Below are 22,398 nucleotides of genomic sequence, written 5' to 3' on the forward strand. Positions count from 1 at the left end.
CCAGACAATCTTGTCTCAGTTCTTTCAGTGTCCTGAAACGGTCCTGGAATGTTATTTGCAGATTTTGAAGACATGCGTGACAAGCTGTAAAGATCCAACAGATGACAAATTGACTTTAAAAGATAATAAAAGCTCTGACACCGAAGTATGAGGAAAGCAAACGAAACCTCTTTTGTGAATACTCGTGATATACCAGTTGTAAAAGTAAAAAAAGGTGACTTTTAACCTGAAAAGACAAGCATGATTCATGTGGCAACCCTCTCTCACGATCCCAGTGAGAAAAGTGTTGTATGGAACTGTGCTTATGAATGACAGGCATACGGCTTATTTCATACTGGTTTATTATGAGGTTTTTCTATTAGCAGAAGCTTTTGAGCAACACAAATGATCAAGTCAAAAAATACTGTTGAAATCTGAAACAAATTATTATTATTAGAAGTAGTAGTGTTAGTAGTAGAAAGATGCAGTGTTTACTTATCAAGGTGTCCACTGACCCACTGGCTATTACCTTAAGATTTAAATAAATTACTGTAGTGGCATTGTGATTTGTATGGGAGTCTCAGTCCAGTATTAACATGACAGAATTAAATATGATTCATGATTAGAAATAAATTTACATAGATTTTTCCTTTTCTCTTTTTTAGGCGATAGTACAAAATGGTTGTCTGGACACATCAATTGTCTTGCAGTGTTGTGGATTCTCAGCAAATTGCATTTGTTCTCCGGCCCTGTGTTCTTCAAACACAACCACCTAAATAAAGAAATCCAGGAGATATTAAAACAATATGCAAATAGGGTTTTTACAGAAGGATTGTGGAAGCATGCAGTAGTAGACCTAATACATATAAGTACTTAGCTGTATGTATAATGATTGTATTTGGTTTGGTGGTTTACCTGGTTATCTCCACTCTTCAACCATGAAGCAGGGAGATAGAGGGTGTTTTGAGGACCAATAGACCAGTGGCGGCCAAGGTTTTGCCCATTCACAAAGACTGCTCCTTTGCTCCACCCCTGGTAAATAGGTAGTAAGTTTGTCTATATACATGTTCAGGTCTAGTCAGCTTTGAGAACGTCCTGGTAAGGTTTCGAAGATATTTGAACAAGGATAGAAGACTTGGCACTCACTGGCATCTTGACAAAGGTATCGCTGGGCTGGCCAGTCACTGTCAGATTGCCTCTGAAAAATGCAGGGTACAAGGGCTTTTCATTTGTAGATTTCCACGTCAGAGTCTGCAACCTTAGATGTAGTGATATACAGATATTTATAAAGGGTCAACCACAACATTTAGGACTGAGTAATGCCTAAACAGTTAATTTATAAACATCCTAGTCAAAGTGCATTTTGTTTTGGTCAACATTTTGACATTCAAAAATGGACACAAGTGCCCCTCCCCCAGCTCAGGCACAATTCTTTCAAGCATTAGTTTCAGTGGATTCACTCGTCTGCAGACCACAGAAGATTTTATTTAAAAACACCAGCCCCTATTGGCTGGCAGCCAGGATGTCAAGGAGCAGATACCCATCTTACATATTTAAAAATTGGTGCCATATCATTTTGTTATTCAAAAGGTTTTTCTCACTTCACTCAGAAAGCTCTACCTCGACACGACCAGGCCCGTCGCGATGGGGCAGGCAAACCAGGCAATTGCTTGGGGCCCCAAGCTGGCCTGGGGCCCCCAGACAACAACAGGTTAAGAATTAAATGCAGCGACAAACTGTGTGAGCCCCCCTTTACATTCTCAAAGTCATGAGCAATTATACTGTTCTCAGAATCCCCCTCAAGGGGGCCCCTCCCACCAGCTGCTGAAGGCAGGCAGACACTGTCCTGGCAGACAGCCAAGTTTTAGATGCTGGCAAATATGAAACTTAACCATGAAGCGAATTTATCCATCAGGAAGCCAAAAGAGAAAACAAAAGAAGGAAGAGGAACACAAAAAAACACAAGACAGTGGTAAGTGATGATTTACACTGGATACATTAGGCCTACCTGTACAAATGGTGTAATTTAGCAGCAGGTAGGCTAAAAACAATATATACGTCCCGGGTAATCCCATACTTAAATCTGCTATGTTCAGCTACAAGTAGTAAATTTGTAAAGTAGTTAGTTTGAGGTGTTTAGCATTGGTAGCTATATCAATGTAGCTGGGATCCATCTAAATATCAAAATCAGAAAAAAATATTGTAATGCTATCTCTAACCATATCTTTCTACCTCAAGGTGCTTTGCTTAAATTTCTAAGCCCTCTTCCTAAAGATGCCTCTGATGAAGGTAGAATGAATTTCTCTCATCCATCCATTATCTGAACCGCTTAATCCCGCTAGTCGGGGTCACAGGGGGGGCTGGAGCCAATCCCAACATCTCCGGGCGAAGGCAGGGTACACCATGGGCTGGTCGCCAGTCCACCGCATGGCCAACACACACGCACGCACTCACACCTACGGGCAATTGCATGATCAATCAACACGCATGTCTTTGGACTGTGGGAGGAAACCGGAGTACCCGGAGGAAACCCACGCAGGCACAGGGAGAACATGCAAACTCCACACAGAGCAGCCCAGACCGAGAATCGAACCCAGACTGCCTTGCTTTGAGGCGACAGTGCTAACCACCACACCACCGTGCCACCCCGAATTTCTCTCACTAAGCTGTTATTACTGACCTCTTACAATTTGTTAATATTGTTATAAAATGGTCATGCATATTTTTGCTGGACATTTCAGATTTTTAAATACGGCCCCTCCTCATGTCTATGTGATGCACGCTGTACCTAAAAAGTGTGTTATATTAATAAAAACGTTCTTTTCCCAGCTGTACCATCAACAGCATCTCTCATTGATGAGAAAGACAATGAGGAAGAAGAAGACATGGAAGAAACTACATCCACTGGTGCCATGGCCTCAACATCAACATACATTGAGTCTGCACTACATCTCAGCACTGGTGTTACCTCAACAGCACAAGGTACCACAAGCACTGTCAATTATAGCTGATATCCTGCACAGTTTCCCATAGTCTTAACTCATAGTGTGCACTATAACATTGTTAGAAAAGGACCAGTGCAAATCACAGATATTGAATTCCCCCAAAACTGTGAAAATCAGTCAGTCTTGCCCATGGAAATGTCAGATTTCTGAATATGGGGCCTGTACTTTTGTCTAGGCATCAGACACTCAGTGATGCACTCTGTACATGAAAAGTGTGTTATGTCAATAATGTTTTTCTTATTTTCCTGGCTGTATCATCAACAGCAACTCTCATTGATGAGGAAGACAACATGGGAGAAGAAGATATGGGAGGAACTACATCCAGTGGTACCATGGCCTCAACATCAACACAAATTGCATCTCCACCACATCTCAGCACTGGTGATACCTCTACAGCACAAGGTACCACAAGCACTTTCATTATAGATGATGACCCTGCGCAGTGGCCAAAAGTCCTAACTGATAGTGAGCGCTGTCAAATTGTTGGGAAAGGACCAGTGCAAATCACAGATATAGAATTCCCCCAAAATTCTGAAAATCCACCTCGGAGATTCACAAAAGAGAATTACAGAAGAACCATGAAAAATGGTGAGAAAATTCTTCGATCATGGCTCGTATATTCCATGAGCACAGACTCAGAGTTCTGTTTCCCTTGCACTGTTTTTGGGAAGTGTGACAATGCCCTAAGCAACTGTGGTTTCCATAAATGGAAGAACCTAACTTATCACTTAAAAGAACATGAATATTCAAAAGGGCACTGTGACAATATGAGAAACTGGCATGAGCTGCAGAGGAGACTGCAAAACAAGACAACTATAGATAAAGACAGCAAGCCTTGATGCAGATTGAGATTGAGCATTGGAAAGCTGTCATAAGGAGAGTGATTGCCATAATTTGTCACTTAGCAGAACGCAACCAGGCTTTAAGAGGGACCACAAGTGAGTTGTATGACCCTCACAATGGGAATTTTCTGGCACAAGTTGAACTGATGGCAAAGTTCGATCCAGTTATGAATGAACACATAAGAAGGATACAAAACCAAGAGGCAAAAGTGCATTACTTGAGTGGAACCATTCAAAATGAAAGTACTTGAAGAAGCACAAAGAGCAAAGTATTACTCTGTTATTATGGATTGCACGCCTGATATCAGCCACAAAGAACAGCTTTCCGTTGTTTTGAGACTTGTCAATTGCGATCCATCTGTGTCTATTGCAGAACATTTTTTTTGGATTTATAGATGTTGAAGACACATCTGGTAAGGGCCTGACTGAAGTCCTGCTTGACCATCTGCAGAAACACAACCTGAGCATTTCTGACTGCCGTGGTCAATCTTATGACAATGGCAGCAATATGATGGGCCAAAAAACAGGGTGTTCAGGCAAGAATTTTGCAATTGAATAACAAAGCATTGTGCATCTCATGCAGCAGTCATACACTTAATCTGGTTGTGGCAGATGCTGCCAAGTCCTCAGTGCTGTCCACTAGAGGTCTGCACTGCCGCGATAATCCCGCGGGACCCGACAGAATATCTTGCGACGCGGGACAGAATTTAATTGTTATTGGCGGGAGCGGGAGTTGAATTAGTCCAGGCGATGCGGGAGCGGGACCACATGTACATGTAGAAAAATCCCGCAAATTAATAGTCTAGAAAATTATAATAATAACAACGCAATGATTTCCATGCATAAGGAACAGGACGAAAACAACTAATCATTCAGTAAGTAAGCAATAAACTAATTCAAAATATTGGCTAAGCAACTGATCACGTGAACATGAAGTGTGCGTCATTTTGTCATTTTGATACAGAAATGGCAGAGACTGTAGACCAGGGGTCGGCAACCTTTGAGACATGGAGTGCCAACTTTAACATGTCCAGTCAATGAGTGTGCCACTATGGCGGCGAGTTTAAATTGTTGACCGAGGAGGGGGGGAGGTGTAAATCGACACAAAAAGTATTATATCGCGATCGATCGCCAAGTTTAAACGCCTCCGCCGTTCGCGCGAGGTGTGCGTGCGGAGTCGCGCGCTACGGTCACTCGCGAAAGTATAATCCATTAATATAATAATATGATGCTGGTCCAGCGTGTCGCGTGCCAGTGACTATGCTCGGTGTGCCAATGGTGGCACGCGTGCCATAGGTTGCCGACCCCTGCTGTAGACGGTCAACCAGTTTCAGCTGTGGAAAATTCTATTAAAACAGGCGAATACACCACAATTAAGCCAACTACAGGAAAGTCGGATGTATGGAAGTCATATTCCATTGTAATTAATGGAGATGGAAATCGGCTTGTTGTGATACATGTCAGAAAGTGTTGGTGTACGTACTGCGGTAAAGTTGGTTTCACGTTCGCATATTCAGAATTCGTTCTTCAATAGCTTTAAGACAATTATAGCAAAAGTGCCAAAATATGAAAATTCTAATTTCTGGCAACATAAACAACCACCTACAACTCTGTTTACGTCAGGAATATGCGTATTTTAATTGTAGATAACATGTTATTTTAAATGTACTGCTGTCGCCTCTGCAACGTCTAAGGCACCATCTACAAATTACCTTAACACGGTTAACACGGACGCAAGTGGCGGTCTTAAAGGTTCCAGAGCACTGGGCACTTTTTTTTTTCTTTCAATAATTTCAATATCTTTTCAATGGTCCACCATAAGACCACCAAACAAGTTGTTTTCCACAAAGTGCATTCTAAAGAACAATCTACAGCTCAGATATGGGTATTTCTACCTCTTACCTATTTGTGGTGGTGAGTTTTAATCTAAGAATTTCAATAGCTGTTAAACGGTCCATCATAAGTGCACCATTCAGGTTGTGTTACATAAAGGGCATCCTAAACAACAACCTACAACACAGATATGGGTATTTCTATCTCTTACCTATTTGTGGTGGTGAGTTTTCATCTTATAATTTCAATAGCTTTTAAACAGTGCATCATAAGACCACCAATCAAGTTGTATTACATAAAGGGCATTCTAATCAACAACCTACAACACATATATGGCTATTTCTACCTCTTGTCTATTTGTGGTGGTGAGTTTTAATCTAAGAATTTCAATAGCTTCTAAACGGTCCATCATAAGACCACCATTCAGGTTGTATTACATAAAGGGCATCCTAAACAACAACCTACAACACATATATGGGTATTTCTATCTCTTACCTATTTGTGGTGGTGAGTTTTCATCTTATCATTTCAATAGCTTTTAAACGGTCCATCATAAGACCACCATTCAGGTTGTATTACATAAAGTGCATCCTAAACAAAAACCTACAAAACAGATCTGGCTATTTCTATCTCTTACCTATTTGTGGTGGTGAGTTTTCATCTTATAATTTCAATAGCTTTTAAACGGTGCATCATAAGAGCACCAATCAAGTTGTATTACATAAAGTGCATCCTAAACAACAACCTACAACACAGATATGGGTATTTCTATCTCTTACCTATTTGTGGTGGTGAGTTTTCATCTTATAATTTCAATAGCTTTTAAACGGTGCATCATAAGAGCACCAATCAAGTTGTATTACATAAAGGGCATTCTAATCAACAACCTACAACACAGATATGGGTATTTCTATCTCTTACCTATTTGTGGTGGTGAGTTTTTATCTTATAATTTCAATAGCTTTTAAACGGTCCATCATAAGACCACCATTCAGGTTGTATTACATAAAGGGCATCCTAAACAAAAACCTACAACACAGATCTGGGTATTTCTATCTCTTACCTATTTGTGGTGGTGAGTTTTAATCAAAGAATTTCAATAGCTTTTAAACGGTCCATCATAAGTCCACGAAACAAGTTCTTATATATTAAGGGCATCCTAAGCAACAACCTACAACTCAGATATGGCTATTTCTACCTCTTGTCTATTTGTGGTGGTGAGTTTTAATCTAAGAATTTCAATAGCTTTTAAACGGTCCATCATAAGACCACCATTCAGGTTGTATTACATAAAGGGCATCCTAAACAACAACCGACAACACAGATATGGGTATTTCTATCTCTTACCTATTTGTGGTGGTGAGTTTTCATCTTATAATTTCAATAGCTTTTAAACAGTCCATCATAAGACCATAAAACAAGTTCTTATTTATTAAGGGCATCTTAAACAGCAACCTACAACTCAGATATGGGTATTTCTACCTCTTACCTATTTGTGGTGGTGAGTTTTCATCTTATAATTTCAATAGCTTTTAAACAGTCCATCATAAGACCACCAAACAAGTTGTTATATATTAAGGGCATCTTAAACCACAACCTACAACTCTTACATGGGTATTTATAACTAATTTAAAAAAATTCAGTAGCTTTTTAATTTTCATTTTTAATTGACCATGTGGTGGCGATGTTGATGTAGATTAAAACTCACCACCACAAATAGGTAAGAGGTAGAAATACCCATATCTGTGTTGTAGGTTGCTGCTTAGAATGCCCTTTATGTAATAGAACTTGATTGGTGCACTTATGATGCACCGTTTAAAAGCTATTGAAATTATAAGATGAAAACTCACCACCACAAATAGGTAAGAGATAGAAATAGCCAGATCTGTGTTGTAGGTTTTTGTTTAGGATGCACTTTATGTAATACAACCTGAATGGTGGTCTTATGATGGACCGTTTAAAAGCTATTGAAATTCTTAGATTAAAACTCACCACCACAAATAGGTAAGAGGTAGAAATACCCATATCTGTGTTGTAGGTTGTTGTTTAGAATGCACTTTATGTACTACAACCTGACTGGTGGTCTTATGATGCACCGTTTAAAATCTATTGAAATTATAAGATAAAAACTCACCACCACAAATAGGCAATAGGTAGAAATACACATATAAGCATTGTAGGTTGTTGTTTAGGATGCCCTTAATATATAAGAACTTGTTTTATGGTCTTATGAAGAACCGTTTAAAAGCTATTGAAATTCTTAGATTAAAACTCACCACCACAAATAGGTATGAGATAGAAATAGCCATATCTGTGTTGTAGGTTGTTGTTTAGGATGCCCTTTATGTAATACAACCTGAATGGTGGTCTTATGATGGACCGTTTAGAAGCTATTGAAATTCTTAGATTAAAACTCACCACCACAAATAGACAAGAGGTAGAAATAGCCATATCTGTGTTGTAGGTTGTTGATTAGAATGCCCTTTATGTAATACAACTTGATTGGTGGTCTTATGATGCACCGTTTAAAAGCTATTGAAATTATAAGATGAAAACTCACCACAACAAATAGACAAGAGGTAGAAATACCCATATCTGAGTTGTAGATTGTTCTTTAGAATGCACTTTGTGGAAAACAACTTGTTTGGTGGTCTTATGGTGGACCATTGAAAAGATATTGAAATTATTGAAAGAAAAAAAAAGTGCCCAGTGCTCTGGAACCTTTAAGACCGCCACTTGCGTCCGTGTTAACCGTGTTAAGGTAATTTGTAGATGGTGCCTTAAAGGCTAAAACATACTTGCTGTTAACTACGCGTACGCGTACGCATCATGGCTGCTTCGTGTATCCTGCGTCGGTTTGGCGCGTAGGTCTTGCACGTCCTCCAAAAGTTAACGCGACGCGTACGCGAGGTGCAATACACACAAAACCGCTAGGGGCAGTGTAGCCGCTAACCAGCATCAAAATGGACACAACGATATCCAACGACACAAATTCGCCATTCTCACCACGTCTTTGATTTAACGGCCTTACATACCACCTACGAAGGGATCGCTGTCGTCGTTTTTTCTGCCGTGACCGTAAAATTACCCAAAGGCTAATCTCCTCGAGTGTTGCCATGTTTGCATCGTTAAAATACCGAAGCCCTTTCTACGTTCTGCCCTCTAGTGGATGCCTCCAGTTTCACGCGTTGCACATAGGCTAGTATGTTCTCAGTAACGTTCACAACGCAGCCGGTTGTGTACGCGAACGCATGGGCAAACAGCAAGTATGTTCCAGCCTTTAGACGTTGCAGAGGCGACAGCAGTACATTTAAAATAACATGTTATCTACAATTAAAATACGCATATTCCTGACGTAAACAGAGTTGTAGGTGGTTATGTTGCCAGAAATTAGAATTTTCATATTCGGAGTGTCTATTTGCACCCGGGTACAAGTAGCATTTGCCACACAGCGAGGCTATTTTCACCCCTTAATTAAAAAAAAAAAAAAAGCGAACCCATCTGCGCATGTCTACCAATGAATGCGCGGGAGCGAAAAGGCGCAAATTCAAAGGAACCGAAACGGAGACAGTAGGAAACGGTAAGCAGAATTTGGTTAATAGTTATGTATAAAAGGTCCATCACTCAATTTAACTTTACATTTTAAGATATATATTTAAGAAATAGTGTGAGAATTATTATCCAACGAACACTGATATATTTTTGAGCTAATAGGAGCATAATAGTGGCGAACGTAAAGTGTTACCGGGTGGGGGGTGTAAAATGGACACAGCGAGAAAAAAAAGACAGATTTCAAGTGTGCAGAAACAGTCTAAATAGTCGTTTGAACTAACCTAGTGAAAACCGGGACATTAAATGATTTTTATTTTTTGCCGGGACCGAATATTAAAAAGAAGGAAAACCGGGACAAACCGGGACAGCGACGTGAAAACCGGGACAGGTGGCAACACTAACTGGCGCTACAGAGCTTGGAGGCAGACACAAACGCTGAGGAGAGCGAGATTTATTAAGAGGAATGATCATGATCAAAGTCGTTCAAACAGGCAGGGGTCATAACGGGCGAGCCATCCAGGTTTGACAAATAAACAGGCATGACGATACTAAGAATTAAACTAAGACACCGAACGAACACTTTAAACCAAACACGGGGTAAACGCATACAAACTAGAAAATCAGGCTACAGAAAACACAGACGACTGAGCAACGAAATGAGTAGAACTCACAGACCAGGAAGCGTAGAACACTGAACAAAGAGCATGAATAACAAGAGCACAACACGACCAAAGAGCATGAATAACAAGAGCACAACACGACCAAAGAGCATGAATAACAAGAGCACAAACTAACCAAATAGAACAAAACAACCAATAACCGATAAGTGAAACACTGGGACTATAAATACACAGAACTAAACTAGACACACAGGTGAAGACACTGATGACACGGGCGTGTCAGACGAGGGGAAACCATGGAGACAGACACGCAGGGAACAACACAGACACAAGGACAGGAACCCGAAGTGACAGAGAGGGGGGTGTAGCCCTACGTGACAGTCGCATTGCTATCTTACAAAAACAATTTTGTCCAGTCTATTTTTTGAGTTTTGTGTAAAATTATATAATTTTGTCTTTTTGTTCTCTATTTTTGTGTTGTTTCAGTACACACAAAGGACATGAATGTGTATAACAAAAGATGTACAGTCCTTTTGAATTAAGGTTTTTGCATGACAGAGTCAATATGCCAGACTTATAATGTAATGACTATTTTATATAAGCTAATATTTGTGTTTTCTCCCAAGAAGGAAGAAAAGCTAAAGAACATTTGTGAAGGATACTCCTTCGACAGTTGTGAGGAATTCCAGAGAGCACTGAGATTATGGAGTGAAGAGGGCTACCATCCAATGCACAAAATTAAAATTTATTTAAACATGATGTAAATAATAAAAACCCCAATTTATTTCTTTAAAAAATGTACAAACCATCCAGAAAAAATGAATTAAAAAGTCAAATCTGTCTTCTGCATTCTGTGAAATTAAATAAAATTAAAGAGGCTGATAATGTACTGGCAGGAAGAATATTTGTATACATCATACTGTAACGCTGGCGACTGGGTGAAGGACGAGACACAGAATCCTGTTCGCTACAGACGTTACTTTATTTGTCTTTACACATATAGCGCAGACAGTGCACATTTAACACTCATATAGAGACACGTAGACTCAAACAACGACGAGCACAAGACACTGCGCGAACGCACATTAAATAGACAAACTATATAAACCCCACATGATGACGAGACGAGCCACAGGTAAAACGAATTATCACAGGACGCAACCGCACCCACGGAGATCCACTGATGCAGACGACGTAAACACACGCCCAAAGGGAGGGGTCGGGGACCATAACGTGACACATACAATGTGGTGTACATATCAGGGTGCTACAGACAGATATTAACTTGTTACATTTTGTTTTAACATTATTTATCACTGGCAGTGTATATTACATGTAGTATTTACCATGTGATTACTGCCATTAGCGGTAAGCGACTTAGGATAATTAAATTGCTATTTAAATTCTAAGCATGGTAAAGAAAAAGACTCACAAGTGAAAAACAAAATTCAAACAGGTCTACCCCATAACCCCAAATAAAAGTATCTTCACTTCTTGTAAAATAATTTGTAAGTAAAATGGAACACAAAAGAATAGTACTAATCTTTGATAAATCAAAATGTTGGGTGCAAATAGTACACACTGCTACGTATAGCCGGGTGCAAATAGCACACACTGCTGCATATACCCGGGTGCAAATAGCACACACTGCTATGTACACCCGGGTGCAAATAGCACACACTGCTGCATATACCCGGGTGCAAATAGCACACACTGCTATGTACACCCGGGTGCAAATAGCACACACTGCTGCATATACTCGGGTGCAAATAACACATACTGCTGCATATACCCGGGTGCAAATAGCATCTGCCTTTCATATTTTGGCACTTTTGCTATAATTGTCTTAAAGCTATTGAAGAACGAATTCTGAATATGCGAACGTGAAACCAACTTTACCGCAGTGGTGTACGTCACCTAACGGGATGTGTTTGGACTGTGATAAGAAATGGGACAGCGCGATCCATCGCTATATTGCTGTTTTAATAAACACATAAGAAAATTTCAAGTACTAAATCTAATTAATTCAATTCATATTAGGATTGCGGGCGGGGGCGACAGAAATGTGTATGTCAGACATGAAAATCTGTCACCTTTCGGCGAAATTCGCCGTTTTGAAGTTGAAAAGGGTGACCTACGTGAATCGTGTAGATCCGATGAGTTTTTTGTTTGGGGGGGGTCGGGAGATTATATTTTAATTATCATATTGACTTAATTAGCAAACAGAGCACTTCCGAAATTGGCTATTTCAATGACAGTGGCCAGCAGTTTCCGCCCAGAACCTTCATAGAGGCCAAATAGCGTTTCAATCATACGAACGTTCTTCATTCATGTTATTCATTTACTGCTAAGCGGGACGAGAAGCAGGACCTAGTGCTACACCGCGGACAAGTCAGAAAAGCGTACATTTACCACTACATTTACCAGATCGTACATTTACCACTACATTTACCACATCGTACATTTTTAATTGGGTGGATTTAATTGGGTTATTAATGGTTTCAATCGTTTTCATATTTTGCGGTAAAACAAAGTTACTGCCGTTCGCTACAGCGTTGAACACTGTCAGATCTAACCACAAGCTCTTGTGATAATAGGCCCATCTATCTACCTATTTAAGTTCGCGTCAACCCCGTGTAGTTAACGGTGACATAAAATAAGAAACAAGATTTTTTTTCTAGTGTGTCTGTAGTTGTAACTGGTGAATCCAGGGACGTGTGAGGATCACATTCGCACCAGGGCTGAAAAGGTTGAAAATGAAGTTGTAAACTCTTGTCGTTTGAGTCTACCCTGTGCTTTAGCTCATGTTAGAAAATAAAAACACGTAAACCTGGTATTTTTACAATAATTTTCGCCGCTGATGTATGTATTGGTTCATTAAGACGTAATGGTTTTGACTGAGCCATCCGGAATGGCGAAAGCGGCTTCTTGCGTTTACGGATTGCGTTTATATTGAATCCATTGACATGACAGTCAAAAAAATGTTTTTTTTATGGATTTTACTATATTTTACGGAGCCCGTAAGGTGACATCATGTAAAAAATAAATAAATAACGCGTGGCCACGACTTATTAACGCGTGGGAACGAGATAGTAAGTCGTTCGCATGCGTTAGTATGTCATGGCCACGCGTTATTATATTTTTTACATGACGTCACCTTACGAGCTCCGTAATATTTGGCATCACCTGTCGCTGTATCCCCGTACACCAGCAGCCACCCCCAACCCACCCCCGCAGTATACCCATGACGTCACATGTCAACGCCCCGTCGTCGTATCCCCATAACGTCACATGCCCCGCCCCCCCGGTCTTCTCACCTTTTTAACCCCTGACCCATTTTCATGCCTGGTATGTGGTGGGCGGGTGCGGGATTAAAACAAGCGATTTTTTGGCCGGTGCGGGCGGGAGCGGGATTAAAACAAGCAGGTGCGGGCGGGAGCGGGATTAAAACAAGCGATTTTTTGGCGGGAGCGGGTCTAAAACAAGCGGGAGCGGGCGGGAGCGGGATTAAAAAAGCAGTCCCGCGCAGACCTCTACTGTCCACTTCCTTCTTTGGTGTGTTGCAAAGACTGTACAACTTGTTCAGTTCTTCTGTACAACGCTGGGCAGTTCTAAGGAAACATGTAAAGCAGCTCACTTTAAAACCTTTGTCAGCAACAAGATGGGAGGCTCGAATTGACTCTGTGAAGGTGGTGCGATACCAGTTGCCAGAGATCCTGGAAGCATTGTCTGCTCTCCAGACATTTGGTATGGAGAAGGAGGACTCAGAGACCATGTCCTCTGCCAAAAGCTTACATGATGAATTGAAGACATGGTCTTTTCTGCTTTGCACAATAATCTGGTACAATGATTTGTACCAGGTCAATCATGTCAGCAAGCTGCTACAAAGTCCAAATGTGTCCATGGGAACACTTAGAGCAGAAACAGAAGGAGTAAGAGAGTACCTTGAAGACTTCAGGGAAAACGGGCTTGCTTCCTGCCAAACCGATGCAAAAGATATTGCAGAAAATCTGGATATGGAAATGAACCTTCCTGAAAAAAGGCAGCGTAAAAAGAAAAGACAGTTTCAATATGAAGGCACAGAGGAAACTCAGTCCACTCCAGATGAGACTTTCAGAAGAGACTTCTTTCTGCCCTTAGTTGATACAGCCCTCAGAAGCCTGGGTGACAGGTTTTCAAGGTTGAAAGGTGTTTATGACTTCCTCTTCTCAAAGGATAACATGAAGCAAACAGTAAAGAATGGAAAGCTTCATGAGCGATGCAAGAAATTGGAACAAACCCTCCATGACATTGATGCAGATGACTTGGCACTTGAGATCAATTATTCTCTCCACACTTTTCCAGACCATGTAGCCACCTGTCCATTTGACATGCTTAATTACATATACAGTGAGAAGCTGTTGGATCTGTACAGTAATTTAAGCATTGCCTTGCGTCTACTCCTGACACTGCCTGTGTCAGTGGCCTCAGGTGAGAGGAGCTTTTCAGCTTTGAAGCTGATAAAAACATACATGAGGTCCACCATGGGTCAAGAGAGACTCACAGGATTGGCACTTATGTCAATTGACCGTGAAGTTTGTCGATCTTTGGACATGGAGGACATTGTGGTTGCCTTTGCTGAAGCAAAGGTTCGCAAACAGAAGTTCTAGATATTTTGCACACAATGGCCTTAAAGGTTATTCTTTTATTTATGTTGGATTTTAAAAAAGACTATGCAACTTGCACTATAGGTTGTTTGTGAAGAATGTGTTCTTTTTTGCATATGGGAGTGTTTTGTTTCAGCTGTTCAAATTTACCTTGTGTGTATTTATACTTACTATGCAATTTGCCCTTTATTTTTTATAATTGTTGTTATGGGATACTATTGCTGTGTTTTTTACATAAAGTGTGTTGGACCTAAACTGTGTGTATATGCTGTGGTTCTTGAAGGTGGACTGTGGCCAGATATGTTTTTTTTTTTGGCTGGAGGGGGGTTTGGGCATGAGATTTCTGGTGTGGAGGTTGGGGGGCCCCGGTTGGTGTCTTTGCTTGGGGCCCCCAAATACCTTGAAACGGCACTGGACACGACCACAGTGAATGCTTAGGCCAGATGCTAACTTACCTGGTTGTGTGGAGGAGCTGACCTCCTCAGTGTAGGAGAAGGCTCAAGGCTAATAAAGTTTAGCTATCTCTGAACAGCAAACCAACTCAGATATGTTAGCCCCAAACAGTAGCTAGTGAGTTAGCTAGCTGGCTATAGTGTCTTGATGTATTCACCTACCTATGTACTGGACAAAATTTTGCAAGAATTTACTCTGGTGACTGGCAATGGCAGAGATGGACATTTCCACAATGTGGTGGAACAATGTGGTACCGCAGCAATTTCCTAATGCTGTGAACCTGTTCACACATGTGACAATAAAAACCTGATTCTGAATCAGGGAATCAGGATCAGCCTCCTTAGTGCATGTGCCCAATGTGCAAAAACATTTAAGGCACGCACACTAACACCAGCTGAGCCATGTGCATATATCGCTCTTTGGAGCACAAAAAATTACTATATGTTTAACTATTGATTTAACTACTGATTTTGTACTGGGACTAAAGATTACTGTATGTAAATGCGTTGAGATCTCAGAACATTCAGTGTCCCCAGTTTTTTTCTCTGAATGTGAAAGATGAGGTGGCTGTAAATTGGCTGGAGAAGCAATGGGTAGTAAAGAGAACCCAGTTGCTGCTCAGACAGGTATGGGTCCTCCCTCTGAGCAGGGATCTCCTATCATAGGTACAAGAGTAAATAGTTAGGCCTAGTTGGGCCTTTGACGAGGTTTAATGGGTTGAGCTTCACTGCACCTACTAAAGCACAAACTGCGCAGTGTGTAGGTGCATCCGATGGGTAAGGAATGTAATGTTCTTAGGAGTAGTGATGAGTGATTACTGGAGTTGCGTGGCAGTGAGTCTGCCATGTCAGCTTGTCTGGCAAAACGGAAATCAACATATCCCATAGTGAGATAGTGAAACAAATGCTTAAAATTTGACTTTAGATTACAGACATACACTGGTTCTCTGATGGCATGAGTGGAGTATTTCACTGGACCGCCATCCTTGCTTGAAATGAGGCAGATATGTGCTCATGTGGAATAATGATATGGTGTTGTATCAACTCTTTAATACAGAGGAAGGGCAGTTTGTCCTGGTTGCCAGATAATAGGGACTGTCATATTCTGAGCTTCTCAGAATATGTACCCATGGTGAGATAGTGAGACTGTAGATACATCCATTCGTTTTAGATGGCACTGTATAATGCTACATTGGTTTCTGTGTCACCACACATAGTGTGATATCCCTAGCCAATTATTCTCCAATGTGATATCCCTAGCCAATCATTCTCCAGTGTTATAATGTGTCATTATATGCTCCAGTGTCATTCTCACTGAGCATTTAGCTGCTCTATTGCACCAGTAGTAAAATAAATGAAGGGACCAGCCCACTTCCGATACAAATTCATTACTAATATTCCCAATGCAAACTGGTTGTATGAGCATTGTGAAAATATTAAAAAGCAGATAAGTTACTGTAAACGGGTATATAAGGGACGTTAACATCTAAGCTAAGAGCTGAGGTGATTAACCTCTATCAAACCACTATCAAATCAGCCACCATCAAAAACTACATACACACTATAGTGCTTTTCATCAAACTCTTTTGAATTATCCTGAAAGGGATGCACCTGACATTCATTTGTCACACAGATAACAATTTAGAGGTAAATCATTAGTATAACCAACCTGTTTATAAAGTTAGGAGTCAGTTCCAGTGAATACATTGTAAACCTTTTCAGAGGGGTGTGATTAAGTGTGATATCTCCAACAAGACCTATGTGGAAAAAATTTATTAATATATAGAAAACTATATAGAATTTTTTTTAGTTTGAATCCAGTGTCTCTAGTTCACTTGGGGTCATAACACTGCAGTTCCAATGACATCCTAATATAACATTAGACAACAGTATTATGTAGGAATGTTTTACCTTTCCGCTGTTCATCCAAGACAGGACCGAAGTTCACTCTCCCGCAGTTTTCCACAAGCAGACCCAAAATTCTTTCTCTCTGTTCACAGAAACAAATATTGTAATGCACATCATTGTGTCCTTTGGAGTATGTAAAGAGACAGATGTCAGAACTGGATTTAGCTGTTATTTATTTTAACTGGAGATAAAAGTCATTAAAGTGGGTCTCATGTGAGGAGGGATGGATGGATATTTCATTATTGCAACACCTAATTTGTCAACAACCAAGATACATTATTATTTACCTCACTGTGGGGCACTGCAATTTCCTGAGTTCTGTAGTCCAAAATGCCAATGAAATGTTTGTCAATGAACACCTGCAAAATAAATCCATAATACACCGAATCTGTTCTGTTCAGATTCTGTTTTCCCTCAGCACTTTATGTCAAATAACAACTTCCTGCACTGATCAAATTATAGCATATGACCATATTTACCAAATAACAGCATGTCAATATGCTTACCAAGGCTTTGTCGCGAACATGATTCCTTGAATTAAGGGCCCCACCTCTGTAAATGGTGGTCTCATAAAGTGTGTATCCATATGACTGACCACTGTTATAATTGACAGGGAGGTTCTCCATGTTCACTGGGTCATTCGACCTGAATGGCTAACATACAAACAATTTCCATGTGTGGCTGCTTTCATTTATGACCTTTGAAAATATGGTTGCAACAGTAACAGCTGGATGAGCTGCTGGGCTATACAGCAAATACAAACAAAAACACAGTAGTGAACAGATGGAACAGAGGACTGGAGATGCAGATTCATAATCTGATGAGTTCTTACCATGTCTGTGCACCGAATACTTTCCCACAAAGACATGTGCTGAGAAAGGACCACTGGCTCATACACCTTCCTGCCCTGAACTGCAGGAAGCTGTAGTAACTCTCTATCTGAAAGAGAGAGACAGAGAGAGAGGGGCAAGCAAACAAAAATTCATTGTGAAGAGCAGAAGAAGAATCCTGCTGATGCTATAAAATACGTCAAGGTACCAGACAACTCCTTACTCTGGTAGTTTCCTAGCACGTCCCTTAAGAGATTATATTTTGTGGTATAGTCGCCACTCTCAGTTAATGGAGCATCATAGTCTAGAAGAGAAAAACTGCTGTGATTGTGCTATGATAAGATATAATGGCCCCATAAGGTGGGAAAGAGACAATTATATTGCTGCATTGCAAAAGTGCCTTTTATCATATGAAAAACTATTTTTTGGAATGAGAGAGGTCTGAGAGTTAAGTGACTGCCATGTGGCTTGGCAGGTCTTAAGGGTCTGGGCTGATTGGAGAGTGGGGAACCTCTCTGCCTGCAGATCCCTGTACAGTATCCAGCCACCTGCTCTGGAAATGACATTCCCATTCAAAGGAATGTATTACTGGTCACAATAATGCAGGAACATATAAGATACAGATAAACGTATTTCACACAAATTTGCATCATGCTCCAGCCAATTGCTCTGCTAAGGAGAATATAAAGATTGCTTCACTCAACTACAGAGTTGGAACCTTGTGTACCATAGCTGTTGACCTGTGGTCTGTATGAGCCAAGGTCTACTGCACCATTCGTGAACCCAAAGCTGCTTCCACCATGGAACATGTACAGATTGAAGGAGATACCACGATCCAGGAGCTCTTTCACCTCTGCGATCATGTCTGAGGGATCGACAACATACATCAGCAGTGGGTATGAAGAGACCTTACATATCTGTAGTTTATGCTGTTTCAGCGATTCCTCAGTATCAGTGCATCTGATTCTTGTATAAGTAACAGTACAAGAGAGAATGTCCTGATTTAGAAAGCAATGTGATCAGTAGGTTGTTTTTGGAGATTAAGTAGGTCTTAAGGTAGAGCGCTCTATATGGGAGCCTCACCCTGTGCGGAGAATACGTGATGAGGCTTCCCCCAGACATCAAACCAGCCACACCAATACTCCATCACCAGCAAGGGCTTCTGGGGCTGCCACAAGTATAATTCAAATTCTTTCACAGACACTTCATCAGTCATATTCATCCCTTAGGCGTACTAGCATATAGTGAACATAATAAAAACATCAATAAAAATGTATCAAAAATATATTATGTCCAAGTATTACATTAGTTCAAGGGAATTCATTTTAATACACAATGAATCCTCACTGGCCAATTTAGAAAGCTTTTGGCATGACATTGGCATTTTTGTTAGTGATCTGTACAGCAGCCAGCTACTGTGTTACTAACCTGCATATCAGCCAGGTACTGCATAGCACCATATGACAGTTTCTGAAGGTTGATGGCTTGTAGGACTGTAAAAGGGAAACAGAAAGAACTCTACATATCTGGCAAAGCACCTGTAATCATTCATATGGATGTAAAAGATTATTATATCATTATAATGTCATATATATAACTTTTGAACTGGTTATCTGGTGGAGTTGAAGCACAGAGCATTCAACACCCAGTGGGTTGTAAAATGATTCCCAGGCTTTGCTCTTGGAGAAGTGAAACTGATTTAGCATAATTTGCTATTGATTACCTCCTTCCACCCCCCCGCATTTTAAGCCGGCACGATTATCAGATGTCAGCAGAAGTTCTGTGACTCCCCTGGACAGCAGAGCCTATAAAAGTCAATATTAACCATCACATCATAGCTCAACAATAAATTCACAGGACCTGAATATTGTAATCACTTTACACTCTATTCAAACATAAATTTATAAAATTATTCTAAAAGGGATTTACATAGAATATTACAAATGTCAGACAGATCTCAGTCCTGCCCAGATTTGGCACTCTCTACCTCCTTGATGAATGTCAGGTATTGTTCATCCTTTGCATATGAGCCATACTCATTCTCTACTTGCATAGCAATGATAGGACCCCCTCTGCTGAACTGCGAAATCAAAAAATCTTTTATTAAGAGCAACACAATTAAATGGAATATCAAACAGACAATAAAACGTTTTGTTACCTGAAGAGGTGTGACTCTTGGTATGAGTTTGTCAAAGTAAGAATTCACGGCTGCTGTGAATCCAGGGTAGGTTGTTCTCAGTTTCATGTTTTTATCTCTCAGCAGCCAACTGAAAATAAATTGACAGCATAAACATGTGTAATACAAACATCATCTCTTGGTTCATAATATTTGCATAATATTAGGGCCGACTTTCCTGTAGGCATAAATAATGAACTATACTACATATGATTGGTGTGTTTCATCCAGTTTCTGACCATAGAAATGGGTGTAGTACAACATCCCTAATGTTTTGTCCCCAGTATGAGAGATTTCCAACCTGGGCAGGCCACCTAAGTCCAGTTCAGCACATATGTATGGCCCTGGCCGTAATATAACCCAGAGGTCTAATTCTGCTGCAAGACGTATGTATTCCCTACAGAATGACAGAGAGTGCAAAGACAAAAGTTAACACCAGCCAGATTTGTGCTGCATAATTAAAGCTGATTTTGTAAGATATTCATATTTTTGGAGTGTATAAAAAAACTTGAGTATTCAGTAAAGACTCTTCCAAAAGGTCATTTATATTTCAATATTTTTATTCTATTATTTAATTATTATGTCTACTATTACTACTGTAATACCTAAAATGTATTTGGTTATTTATTCGTTCATTTATACATTCTCTGTGGTAAAATTACAGTTATTCATTGATGTTATCACACATTCTCAGTAATATCACACATAGGCAGAGTGAGAGTTCCTACTCCAGATCCAAATGCTCCTCGAAGCGATAAACTCCTTTCATTGGCTCATGTAGGTTCCATGGCACGTACCTGACAAACACCACCAGTCAAATTTGTCTTAACACAACTAGATTTTAAGGCAGGTGTATTAGCCAAGTTGAAGTGAGATCTTACGTAGCAAGGGTGTTCAGGCCACAGGCCTTAAGTTTCAGCAGCCTGTCTCTCCAGTATGACCTAGGAACCCGGAAATAGTGGATAGAGCCTCCCTGAATCCGAATGGGAACGCCATCCAGAGTGAAGTGGCTAGAATCCGCCCTTAAACCCTCTCTCTGGCACATTCTCCAGCTACTGACATGCAAGATACAGTTTAATAACAGCAGAGGGATTCCATTAGGACAGATTTGCATATTTAAATATCATAACTTTTTTGATGCTGTAAATATTGTTCAAACCTGCCATGGCATTACAGTTTGTAATCATAGAGCATACATTTTTTGGTAACACTTTACATTAAGGGTTTACTTACTAACGTGAAGTAATGCATTAATTAACATGAACAACACATGAAGTAACACAATAACAATAATTAACTAACGTTAAGTAAACATGTAACAGTTGCGGCTCCTGTTTTGGCTCTTTGTTGCTCATACATTTTTAGAGCTTTAGTCTTTTAGTTTGGAGCAAAAGAGACTAAAGAGCTAAAAACAGTATGGACACACTTCAGTTCCTATGCTGACAGATTCTGGATATTTCCAAGTTACCCATTTCTTATGTAGGTGAATCAGTACAATGTAATATATTCCTTTAAGGTCGCACCAAAAAAGGTGCAAGCCACAAAGACCCAAAACAGGAGCCACAACTGTTACATGTTCACTTAACGTTAGTTAATTATTGTTAATGTGTTACTTCATGTGTTGTTCATGTTAACTAATGCATTACTTCACGTTAGTAAGTAAACACAATGTAAAGTGTTACCAATTTTTTATCATCTGTATTTAATTTGTAGCTTACAGCACATGAAACATGGCTGACAGTCGTTAAAGAGATGCTAGTGTCAGTTTACTCCCAAGTTTCTACATAACTACGTTCTGTCGAAATACAGTGCTCAACCATGACATTAAGAAATAGGACAGCATGTGTCTTAGAAATCCTTTTAAAATCCCCACAAAGGCCAAATTAGAGAAAGCGGTGTCAACTTACCTGCAGTGTATGAGTCAAATGGCAGACGCTTTGAATTATTCAGGAATGACTGATCATCTCAACTGTGAAACGCCTGAACATATAGTACCATCTGGACCAAAGTTAAATCACTCAAACAGGATCCAGAATGCACTGATACAAAGAAAACAAGAGCACTATTGTGGGAAGCAAACAGCAGTCTGTTGTTGTGGTGAACCCATGGGCTATTTCAAAGCAAAGCTTTGGTGAGTACATTTGTGGTGCACTCTGCACACAGGTTTAAGTTCTTTTTTTATATTTTACTTGTAAACATTATGATGTCATTTTAATATTAGTTTTTTTTGTATTTTACATATATTTTTTATATGTTTAATAGGTTCATAAAGGTAAATTGTTGGGAAAAGGTTCAAACGATTCTCATTTGGCCCCTAGTGGTTAAAAACCACTACATACTGTAAGTAATATGGCCTGATTTGGTGTTATGATTTGGTGTAGACTCAGGTCATAACAGAATGAGTATGTGAATAAATAACAGGTCAGATAAGTGAATGGGTAAGACAGAAAACAAAACACTCAGGTAAAAGTCACTGGCAATACCAGGGGTGTTGTGATGTCATTCATCCCCGTGTCATATTTGTCATCGTTTTCTTGTTTGTCATTCATTTCAAA

The 22,398-nt window shown here is 40.0% G+C and overlaps 2 protein-coding genes across 13 annotated transcripts; one reads left to right on the forward strand and one right to left on the reverse strand.

Moving 5' to 3' along the window:
• Nucleotides 1–343: 343 nt before the first annotated feature.
• LOC143499458 (beta-galactosidase-1-like protein 2) lies at nt 344–21,883 on the reverse strand. 8 transcript variants are annotated; one of them, XM_076994137.1, is made up of 20 exons: nt 21,751–21,883; nt 20,725–20,898; nt 20,572–20,640; nt 20,145–20,240; nt 19,826–19,934; nt 19,655–19,747; nt 19,391–19,472; nt 19,096–19,160; nt 18,751–18,835; nt 18,395–18,532; nt 17,891–17,971; nt 17,670–17,776; nt 17,344–17,490; nt 17,125–17,196; nt 16,841–16,919; nt 16,599–16,686; nt 13,776–13,863; nt 1,126–1,177; nt 895–1,011; nt 616–751 (listed from the first exon to the last, which is right to left on the reverse strand). In XM_076994137.1, exons 2-19 carry the CDS (start codon nt 20,886–20,888, stop codon nt 899–901), a joined length of 1,728 nt encoding a protein of 575 aa, XP_076850252.1. In that variant the 5' UTR covers nt 20,889–20,898; nt 21,751–21,883; the 3' UTR covers nt 616–751; nt 895–898. The 8 variants fall into 8 exon arrangements, 7 of the variants coding, with proteins under 7 accessions (XP_076850251.1, XP_076850245.1, XP_076850250.1 ...); XM_076994136.1 differs by lacking the exon at nt 13,776–13,863 and having other exon boundaries at nt 344–751; XM_076994130.1 differs by lacking the exon at nt 13,776–13,863 and having other exon boundaries at nt 344–751; nt 1,126–1,237.
• Nucleotides 996–12,864, forward strand: LOC143499580 (uncharacterized). 5 transcript variants are annotated; one of them, XM_076994151.1, is made up of 5 exons: nt 996–1,951; nt 2,218–2,268; nt 2,809–2,961; nt 3,249–3,386; nt 10,461–12,864. In XM_076994151.1, the coding sequence occupies exons 1-5, from the start codon at nt 1,873–1,875 to the stop codon at nt 10,484–10,486; spliced, it is 447 nt and encodes a 148-aa protein (XP_076850266.1). In that variant the 5' UTR covers nt 996–1,872; the 3' UTR covers nt 10,487–12,864. The 5 variants fall into 5 exon arrangements, with proteins under 5 accessions (XP_076850266.1, XP_076850264.1, XP_076850263.1 ...); XM_076994149.1 differs by having other exon boundaries at nt 10,458–12,863; XM_076994148.1 differs by lacking the exon at nt 10,461–12,864 and adding an exon at nt 4,222–5,463.
• Nucleotides 21,884–22,398: the final 515 nt, after the last annotated feature.

Source organism: Brachyhypopomus gauderio, chromosome 2 (genome assembly GCF_052324685.1).
Source record: "Brachyhypopomus gauderio isolate BG-103 chromosome 2, BGAUD_0.2, whole genome shotgun sequence".
NCBI lineage: Eukaryota > Metazoa > Chordata > Actinopteri > Gymnotiformes > Hypopomidae > Brachyhypopomus > Brachyhypopomus gauderio.

Coding starts and splice junctions, on each gene's coding strand:
- LOC143499580 (XM_076994146.1), top strand. CDS start 1,873: ATGAAGCGAATTTATCCATCAGGAAGCCAAAAGAGAAAACAAAAGAAG. Junction 1,952..2,217: donor CAAAAAAACACAAGACAGTG/GTAAGTGATGAT, acceptor TTCTACCTCAAG/GTGCTTTGCTTAAATTTCTA. Junction 2,269..2,808: donor TAAAGATGCCTCTGATGAAG/GTAGAATGAATT, acceptor TTCTTTTCCCAG/CTGTACCATCAACAGCATCT.
- LOC143499458 (XM_076994130.1), bottom strand. CDS start 20,888: ATGTGCCAGAGAGAGGGTTTAAGGGCGGATTCTAGCCACTTCACTCTG. Junction 20,641..20,724: donor GGCCTGAACACCCTTGCTAC/GTAAGATCTCAC, acceptor GGTGTTTGTCAG/GTACGTGCCATGGAACCTAC. Junction 18,836..19,095: donor AGTACCTGGCTGATATGCAG/GTTAGTAACACA, acceptor TACTTGTGGCAG/CCCCAGAAGCCCTTGCTGGT.